Below are 10,253 nucleotides of genomic sequence, written 5' to 3'. Positions count from 1 at the left end.
GGTATTGTGTACATTATTACTCACTAAGTCTTTGGACTTACACCTTTATTTTTCCCCCTCCATTATGTATAATTGCACAGTTTAGCTAGCGTTGAGGATGATGCCTTCAGACCGAATCATGGTGGTTGCCCAGGACATGATTCAGGTCATTTTTGAAGATATGGACCCGATATGGCTGAAATCCATGTGGGATGATGAAGGAACCATACGAGCGGAGATGATCGTGATTGTCATTATGTTGGCTTTACTTAAAATTAGGCGTTGATCTTGTTATCTCATTTCCAAACATTTATCTTTTGGTCTATAATATATATTTTGATGACAGGTCTATTGACTAGTACATTTGAGGATCTATTTATGTGATGGCGTTTATCTTTACTCTAGTGATTATAATTGTGGTATTTAGTTATTGGTTTCTATCCCTTTAGTTTAAAGTCTTCTATTGTACTCTCTCATTTATGAGAGGTTACGATCCATAAGTCTCGTCCCGTGAGAGATAAGGTTGGGAGGCGAACCATGGAGTCAATTAGCAGTTAATTGACTTCCATGGGGCATTACAAGAATGATAGAACCTATACGTACTCTTCACACTATATTATGTTACTGCTAAGGATCCCTCATCTGAGATCACTGGGGAAGAAGATTAAGTTGGCCTTATGAACAACTTCATGCATTATCTCCCTTCAATCCTTCGTGCAAAATGAAGTTAATGTTTGATAGGTCTTTTTGGATCATTAAGAGTCCTGGATAAGTTGGATAATAGGTTTGGGTGGGAGTCTTGGGTCATTCATGCATTTTGGTAATCATTGAACGTACCATTACATAAGCCGAATGATCGACCTTGATATTAAACATTCGACAGTGACTGAAAATGTTTAATTATGGTTTTACATGCAAATATTAGGATTGCTAGTGTGTTAATGTCTAATATTAGAGTGTGATTTATGGCGACTTGGTAATTAAGATGTTTGAGGTTTTGGATGAGTGATTGAAGTAAGTAAATACTTACGAAACTGTTTTATTTCAACATGTGATATATCAATAAACTACATTCTTTATTTTTCAAAAGAATATGTTAAGCCTGCTGATTTTTATAATATATTTATAAATGCTTCGAATGAAAATTTGCTTATTATATGGTTTATAAGAACACTAGTAGCAGATACCCTATAGCCTATTATCTTTCCTATATTTAGGAAAATTTTGAAAAAAATACAAAAATACACCCTTATCAGAATCCGCATATTTAACTTACACCAAGGGGAAGCTACAGTGTTTCTTAATGCATTGGAAAACACTGTAGCTACCCAATGCATTATTTTAATGCTAAAATATCACACATTTATCTCCTCTCTCCTCACACGTTTCCCAATCTTTTCTTCCTCCTCTCTTCTTCTTCACAGCACTTCCATCTTCCTCTCCACATCTCTCTCTCTCTGTCATGTTGATGAAACCCATAACTTTCGAAGAACAAACAAAAAATCATTGAACAAAAAAACAAACTTCCGATGAACCCCATAATAGAACTAAACTCTAGTTTATGAACATGTGAACTATTCTTATTTGTACATATGATGTAATTGTGATTACAAGATAAACTGAAGTTTGTGTAAGCATTTTATGTCATGCATGAACGTAAAATATAGTGAAGAGAAGTGCATTTAGTGGATATGGCTTTGTGTCATGGGCTACCAAAATACGGGTAAAGCCCTATGGTTGAGTTTATGTTATGATTTGCCATTGGATTCAAGAGGCCAGCTGAGTGACCACGTGCAAACATGTTCATATGGTGGTTACAACATACGACATTGTTAGCAGCGTGGGCCACCTAATGTCGGACTTGGTCTGGCTATGTGATGATAACCGCTAGTTTGTGCACATCGAGGCACCAATGTTGTACCCGAGATTTTTTTAAGAATGCGCGAACCCTATTGGGAAGAGGTAAGGGCCCGAATAGACCATATAGAGTTGAACTATGATGGTATGATAAGAATTATCATATATTCATATATCTATATTGCATTTCATATTCTTTTAGTAAATATCAATTGTCTTACACAACAACATTTTTATATGGAATAAACCTTTCGCAACTCATGAGTTCACAAATCATATAGTTGCCTTCATGTGCTTTTATCTCACTAAGTGGTGGACTTACATTTGATCTTCTTTCCACCTATTGTGTTCCACAGATAGTCAGGAATTAGACGGAGATGTCGGAGAGACGACTTGTACTTGTAGAGGATATCATGAGAGTCATCTTTGAGGCTTTAGACGTGGAGTGGTTGATGTACTTGTGGCACTGTGGGGATGATGACATATGTCGTGAGATGATCAACGTGGTTTACTTAGTTTATATGTTTGGACTCGATTTGGATGTTTGAGGCCACACTTATGTCTGAAGATTTCCTTTTAGTTTTGATTTTTTAGGATATTTTAGAATTGTTTAGAATTAATTTTATTATTTGGAAGTTTCTAGTACTTGCTCTGGATGATTATTGAATAAAGGATTTTTGATTAGTTATGCTATCCTATTTTTAAATTGAGACTATTCCACATCACTGTTAGTTAGATCCCTTGGAACTTATTGCTCAGTGAATGAGTCTTGGGAGGCGCTCCGAGTTAACTGTAGTTTGGTTAGCTCGGTTGGGGCGTTACACAAGCAATGTTTAGAATGATAAAACAATGAAAAAGAATGAATAATTTACGAGAGCGTTAGCAATAGTAATTGTTGTAAATGTTTACTTAAGCTGTTAAGTGAAGATTATTGAACTTTTGAAGCTAAGGAATGATGTAAGTAGATATGATCGTACCTTTGCTTCCTTCAAAGTATCAAGGCCATGTTTTCTTAAAGTTATTTTAAAAGTATATATATGCAAATGTTAGCCTTTATTTGGTAGCCATTTTATGTATCATAAACTATATGTTAAAAAGGAGTTTAAATGCAAATGACTTTATGTGAATACTTCCACAGCGTTATGAGCATGTTATAAATATATCCTGATATTTGATGAAAGTGAAAAGAATGAAAGGAAATAAAATGATTGCATGAAAGAATTAAACATTTCAAAAATGTTTTCTTGGCCATATGAATGATGTGAAATGGTACCGAAGTTAATGGGTGGGGGCAACCATCTTGTATAGTTTACTGGGAATGGCTCACTTGAATAATGAGACAGTAAAAAAGCAGAACTGTAGAAGGTATTTGAAACTTTGTCTCAAAAGGGGGTAAGGAAGGAAGGTGAGGATGGTCCTTCAAATAATTCATGCTATAAGATAAGACAAAAAGTTGTGAGTAGACGTTTTCCCAAAGTATTGAGATTTGCTTCTAAAATCTCAATGTACTAAAATTTTCTTATTTTGGAAGCAAATCTCTTCAGAAAAATTGATTCTCTTTTACCAATTTAAAAATCAATAAAATGACAGATTTTAGTTCTGAAAACAAATCAATAAAAGCACCATAGTTTATTGAGTGATGTCTATATGCTAGACACAGCTCCACCTATGGGCATGGGACTGGATTCGGGATCCTAGTGATCGCCAACCCTCACACACAGAGCATAATTGTCTGTCGGCCACTCAAGAGTTTAAAGGAAAGAAAATTTATAATGAAGAATATTTATTGGGTATTCAACTCACCTTTTGTTTTTATGTTTTAAACAACCCAAATGGTGTCATGGATGGTCCCATAGGCTAGGAAAACTAGAGAAAGAAGCCCTTAAAAAACTTTAGAGAATATTTGGTGAAATTATCTTGGTGCTTGAATACCAAGACCTGTGTTGCATATAATATTTATAATACAATAGAAAACAAGTATGTAAGGAATATTACAACGTAATAATCTATCTAAGGAATCTACAGTAAATAATATAGCCGTTGTGCTCTACAAGGAATGTACATAATAAACATGAGAGATTTGCTAGCTGTAGGAGACAATATAATTGTGTATATCTTCTCCATTATTAGTGAGTCTTCTAGAGGTGTTCATTGGATTGTGACTGAATTTATTGGGCTTGGGGAGCATGTGAGGTGGCCTTGGTGATTATCCAAAATATCTTGGGGAAACTTCACTAAGGACCCCCGAACTTCCACCCGTTTTGAAATACCTCCCCCTGAACTTCAAAATCTCTCAATTTAGTCTCCTGAACTTTCAATTGCTCTCAATTTGGACCCCTCTGTCTAAATCAATCGTTAACCCCAAACGGAAAACGAAACACGTGACCTGCATGTGACTTTTTTGACTTGAACTACCCATTATACCCTCATACTCCCTCACCCTTAACGAACTTAAATGGGCACTCGATTTGCACGGCCAAAATCGAACTCGTTGATTGTTTGCAACACTGACGGGCGACGCACAACGCACATGAGGAACCACTGCAAATCTGAGCAAATCGTAACCGCAACCCACGGCTTCCACCCTTCTGAGGAAATCGCAATCGCAAAGCTTGGGTTTTGCAGCAGCTGAAGACCACGACCCACACTCGTTCTCCTCTGCCAGCGACGAGCTCAAGACGGTGAAGGAGTCCCATGGTTACGACAGTGAAAGATGGAGTACTCTGAGGGTGAGGTAAGCGATTCAGGATTGAACCATCCGATTTGCAAATGTTGGAGCAAAACAGTGATCAAAACAGCTTCTACAACTAAAAATAATGGCAAGAGGTTTTATTCGTGTGTAAATTATGTGGAAAGTTTATTGTTTATGAATTTTATTTGAACAAAAATATAATTTTTGCTGTTTTAGTAATGTGTTAGACCCTAATTGTGTGATTATGCAGAATGACAAAAATCGTGGTTGCAATTTCTTTAAATGGGTTGAACCAAACATTTGTGTGTGCTGTGATCGAGTGATGTCGATGTTGATGGAGTGGCAGCAAGATTTGAAGTCTGAAAGAGCAATGAAAGTCTTGAAATGCAAGATTGAAATTGCTCAGATCAAGTTGAAAATGGAAGTTGATGTTGCTAATTTCGCACTTAAACTTGAAAGGCAGAAGAATAAGTATAACGGCTTGCAGCTGAAGTTCCAAGTTGCACTTGCATGTTGTTTGTGTGTTGTTGCTGTAATGATGTTTTATCTATTTTCTTCTAATAGACTTGCATCAAGGCTGATGTTGACCAGATGAAGAAGACAATTGAATTTGCATGTTTTTGTTGTCGTCACTTGTTTATCCAATACAACTGCTATCAGCCTATCAAACTTGTGGTTATGTTTTATTTTGTAATGTTTTTTTTGTATGAATTTTGTTGAATTTGGAATATTTGGAATGTTTTGGAATGCTTTGTATGAATTTTGTTGGTACAAATTAACAAGCTGTTTTTGGGATTTGTTCACAGAATTGAGTCCTCTATTGAATTTGATATCTGTCAATTTCAACAGTGGAGAATTTCACAAGTTGGGTATAAAGTTTGTAACATTTTCGTAAACCCATAATTTTAAATGACAATAACAAGTGAATAACCTATAGCAGCCAACTTGAAATTAGAGAATGCTTGTTACATAAAATATTGCATTTGGCCTGGATGCTTATCAGAGTCCAACACTCACAAACAGATTGCATTATATTCTATCAGAGTTTCCAATCATGGGAAACATGCATGACATGTTTAAAAGTGCCATAAAAGGGTATATCATCAAATATAGCTTAAAAAACCTGAATATGGACACACTAATCAACAAACATCATGGCTTCTAGACCATGATGCAATTCCACTAAGGAACTTCTCAATGATCCAACTAGTGAACAATTTCAGCATAATAGTTACAAAATGGTGAATCCATAAGTCACATAGTTTCTGAATGTTCCCAAAAGTATACATCTACCCAATTTTCACTTCATGCATTACAATTTACATTACAAAATATAAATACAACTTTGATGCAATTCCACTAAGGAACTTGTCAATGATCCAACTAGTCAACAATTTAAGCATAATAGTTACAAAATGGTGAATCCATAAGTCACATAGTTTCTAAATGTTCCCAAAAGTATACATCTACACCATTTTCACTTCATGCATTACAATTTACATTTCAAAATATAAATACAACTTTGATGCAATTCCACTAAGGAACTTGTCAATGATCCGACTAGTCAACAATTTCAGCATAATAGTTACAAAATGGTGAATCCATAAGTCACATAGTTTTTAAATGTTCCCAAAAGTATACATCTATACCATTTTCACTTCATGCATTACAATGTTTACAAAATATAAACACAATCATTAGGCGGTTAAACACAAAAAAGTTGTCAACAACAAGTAATAGTTCCCACATTTTCCGCTTCCCTTTTCCCTTCACTACTGTGGTGGACTTCTCTTTCCCCTTATTCATTCTTCGAACATGGTCCCCAAAACCTGGCGGAGGGTTGTCAGCATTTGTCCCCTTACCCTTCTGTATGTCAAAATCTGGTGGGGCAGTTCTAAATGTTATACCACCAACTCGGGGAGGACCCCAAGAGCATACGGGTCCACCACTTAGAATTGGGGGTGGGCCAGCAGGGTCCCCAGTCAAATCAACAATAAGTTTCTGGTTGGTAGGTTATCTCTTACTCCCAACATGCTCCCTTAACCTACCACCCTCCCTAGTCCTTGTAGCCAATCCTACAGTTGTCTTCTGCTTATGACCAAATATTGATTTAGCCTGCAATATAGGTATACCATCAGACCAGTAAAGTTGGGGTTAATATAAAAAATCACCGAATATGAAAAATGAAAAATTACTCTAATTTGGTTTGTATGCATAATGTGTTGCTACCCTGTTAGCTGTTTTGGCTTGATGGGATGAAGAAGGTACTACTCTGGCAGGCTCTGGTGCAGGCTGGGATGCAGGTTGTGAAGGAGGCTCTGGTGCAGGTTGTGATGCAGGATGTGATGGAGGCTCTAGTGCATACCCTGATGGAGTCTCTGGTGCAGGCTGTGATTGTGTTCACTCTTGCTCTTTTTGCACTAGCTGATGGTGTGTTAACTCTTCCCCTTTTTGCACCTCTAAATGGTGTGTTCACTCTTGATCTTGATCTTGTGGTGGTGGTTGCTAAGGTGGCAATTGAAGATCCATTCAACTACAACAATATAGTAAATACAGTAAATTGAACCCAACACAATTGTTGACAAATATAGTCAATTAAACAATAATCAACAAATAGTAAATACAGCAAACTAAACCCAACACAATTGTTGACAAATATAGTCAATTAAACACTAATCAACAAACCATAAATACAGTAAACTACACAAGTGACTTACCATGTCCAAACTCCAGTCAATTGATGCATTCTCTCTGTAAAATTGTCTCGCACGGTCCCTTCTTTCATCATGTCGCAGCTTAGCTTCGCATGATCTCTTATTGTGACCAAACTTCCGACAGTGCCCACATTGATTCTTATTTCCCCCCTTCCTGATTGCACTAGGGTTTCTTGGTTCTTCAACACCTATATTTCTAAGTTTTTTTGGTCTGCCAGGAGTTACTCTCGATTTGGGTGGCTCAATGTTAGGTTGGCCACTTCTAGGCCATTGCTCTTCACTTGGCACAGGGTAGATAATGTAGTCATAGCACTTCAAGTCCATCTCCTTGCTGTAGTATGGACTGAGATAATCATTAGGGTCTCCATCTTGGTGTAAAATGGCTGAAATGGCATGAGAACATGGGATACCAGTTACATCCCATTTCCTGCAGCCACAAGTTCTAGCATCCACATCTACAACAAACCTCCTCCCGAGGCACTCAACTTCAAACATACCCTGTCCAGCATATGTACAACAACAAGAACTGGCTTCATCCTCTTCCTTTTCAAGTTTTTTTCTAATCTTTGGCCCTATGGCCTCCTCCATTGAATTGATCATCTCCTTCTTCCTCACGTACGTTCTCATTAACTTGTATCTAATTCCTTCCAACATGGACAAGATAGTCTGGTCATGAAACTTTTTGATCCAAGAATTGAAGCTCTCACATGTATTATTGTGTAAGAGGCCAGACTTGACATTGGTATTGAACCAACCCCTACACCATGTGTTGGGGTCAACTTTCTCCAGGTATGCATGGGCATCCTTGCTAGTTCTCTTTATCTCATCCATCACTATGTAGAACTCTTGCTTTGTGTATGCTGCAGCAGCTTGCCATAGAAGGTCTTTCACTAGCACACCCCGATGACCTTCACTTCTGAAATTCGCGTACAAGTGCCTAACACATGTGCGATGCTCGGATTGCGGACATACTTGCTCTAGGCTTTGAACGAGGCCTTGCACAATATTTGAAAACATAATTAGTTGCATGCACTACACTAAACTCTGAATTTATATGAATAATAACTTATTCTTAATTTACCTTTTGTCGGTCTGAAATAAAAGTCCATCCATGTCGAGTTGGACCAAGATCTGTAACAAGCGCCTCAAGGAACCATGTCCAGCTATCTTTTGTCTCAGCTTCTACCACAGCCATTGCAATTGGGTACATGTTGTTGTTGGCATCCCTGCCAACAGCAGCCATTAGCTGCCCCTTATACATACCCTTTAGAAAACATGCATCAACACCAATAACGGGCCTACACCCTTCCTTAAAGCCATTCTTCATGGCTGCTAATGAAACATAAAGCCTTTGAAATCTGTAAGGTACCTCAGCCATTGGTCTCTCAACCATCAAAATCATACAACTGCCCATATTAGTGCTCCTAACCATGGAGCAATAATCCCACAAACGATGGTACTACTGATCCAATCTCCTATATATTGCTTCTCTTGCTTTTTTCCTTGCCCTATACAGGGAACTCACATGGACATCCACATTCCATTTGTTTTTCACCTTTTTATGCAACACATCTATGGGCATGTTTGGCTGCTCCCTAAAAGAATCCATACACCACTCAGCAATCCAAGTTGAAGTGACCATATGATTTTGGTACTTCCTAGTGCAAGTGTGTTTGGGCCTTATGGACACTAAAAGGAATGTCATCTCATTTTTCAACTGCCTCCCATATACCCTATACTTGCACCTTGGGTCTTTGCAAACTATGACAATCCTTTTAAGCTCATTTCTCTTGAATCTCAAATCCTTCCCTCTTATAATGTTGTACTGTTTCACTGCTTTTCTAAATTCAGAAGCATTGTGAAATGTATTCCCTTTTATCAATGTAGGATTATTTAAATCAGTAGAATCAAACTGTACCCTTTTGGTTACATCCCTCCGGGAGGGCACTGCACTATCATCACCACTATCATGTGGTGACCTAAGCTAATCACTATCATCCCTGTGTGAACTATCATCACTCTCTTCCCTCTCTTCCATCTCTTCTCCACCTCTATGTTGTCCATGACTTCCACCTGCATCACTCTCTCCAGCATCATCTTCCTCATCATGATCCTCATCATCATCCTCATTGTCATCCTGATCATTTCCCCCAAGCTCATCATTGTCATCCCAATCAACCTCTGCACCTTCATCAATTCCAACCCCCTCATCAATGTCCCTATAAGCAGGAGCACTATCCTCATCCGAGTCAAGACAGTCAGTATCATCACTAAGGACTGAATCCCAGAAAGCATCCTTCCTAAACACAACTGTCCTCTCAAACTTCGAATCCTCTTCATCATCGCCTTCTACAACAACATCTACTACACCATACATTACTGTATACAACACAACAAGATCATGACCTACATGGTTTGCCACCATTTCAGTTACATCGTGGTCAGAGGACATAAGTCTTAACCCTTGTTCTAAAGGATATGCTGGTACACAATAATAAACAAGGTCCCCTGACCTATACCCATATGTCTTACATATATCCTCTATGTCAGAAAATTTCAATTTAGAACTATCATATGGCTCTGGGTAATTACTAACATCACCCCCAACATAATGAACCCTATATTGCCTGTTAAAAGTACCCCCATGGTGCACCTTAAACATCATAGTGTGTGGCCCCATCATGTGTCCTGCCACATTCATTACATTGACAAGTTTAAATGTACCAACAGTAAACACTAATAGAAGGACAAAGTTCTAAATATATAATACAATACCAACACAAACTCATTCATAATATAAACCGGTTAGTACATTCACTTATAGTTGGAAAAGGAAAAAAGGTAAAGCAACTTTCAATTGTTTGGCTCACATCACAACCAAAAAGCAAAAAGAACCATTCAAAAAGAATGACCAAACCAACTCCTTTTTCATAATCTAATATGGTAGTTTAGTTGGTCTTTATAATGTCACTTATTAAATAACTTATTCTTATTTCTTAAACTTTGTTGCT

The 10,253-nt window shown here is 37.5% G+C and overlaps 1 protein-coding gene across 1 annotated transcript; it reads right to left on the bottom strand.

Moving 5' to 3' along the window:
• Nucleotides 1–7,134: 7,134 nt before the first annotated feature.
• Nucleotides 7,135–8,635, bottom strand: LOC132192169 (uncharacterized). Its single transcript, XM_059607460.2, has 3 exons — nt 8,326–8,635; nt 7,246–8,240; nt 7,135–7,158 (listed from the first exon to the last, which is right to left on the bottom strand). Exons 1-3 carry the CDS (start codon nt 8,633–8,635, stop codon nt 7,135–7,137), a joined length of 1,329 nt encoding a protein of 442 aa, XP_059463443.2.
• Between the last annotated feature and the right edge of the window lie 1,618 nt (nt 8,636–10,253).

Source organism: Corylus avellana, chromosome 2 (assembly GCF_965113065.1).
Source record: "Corylus avellana chromosome 2, dhCorAvel1.hap1.2, whole genome shotgun sequence".
In the NCBI taxonomy this organism is placed as follows: Eukaryota; Viridiplantae; Streptophyta; class Magnoliopsida; order Fagales; family Betulaceae; genus Corylus; species Corylus avellana.
Note: the sequence above shows the minus strand (reverse complement) of the source record. Positions and strands in the feature narration are given on the sequence as shown.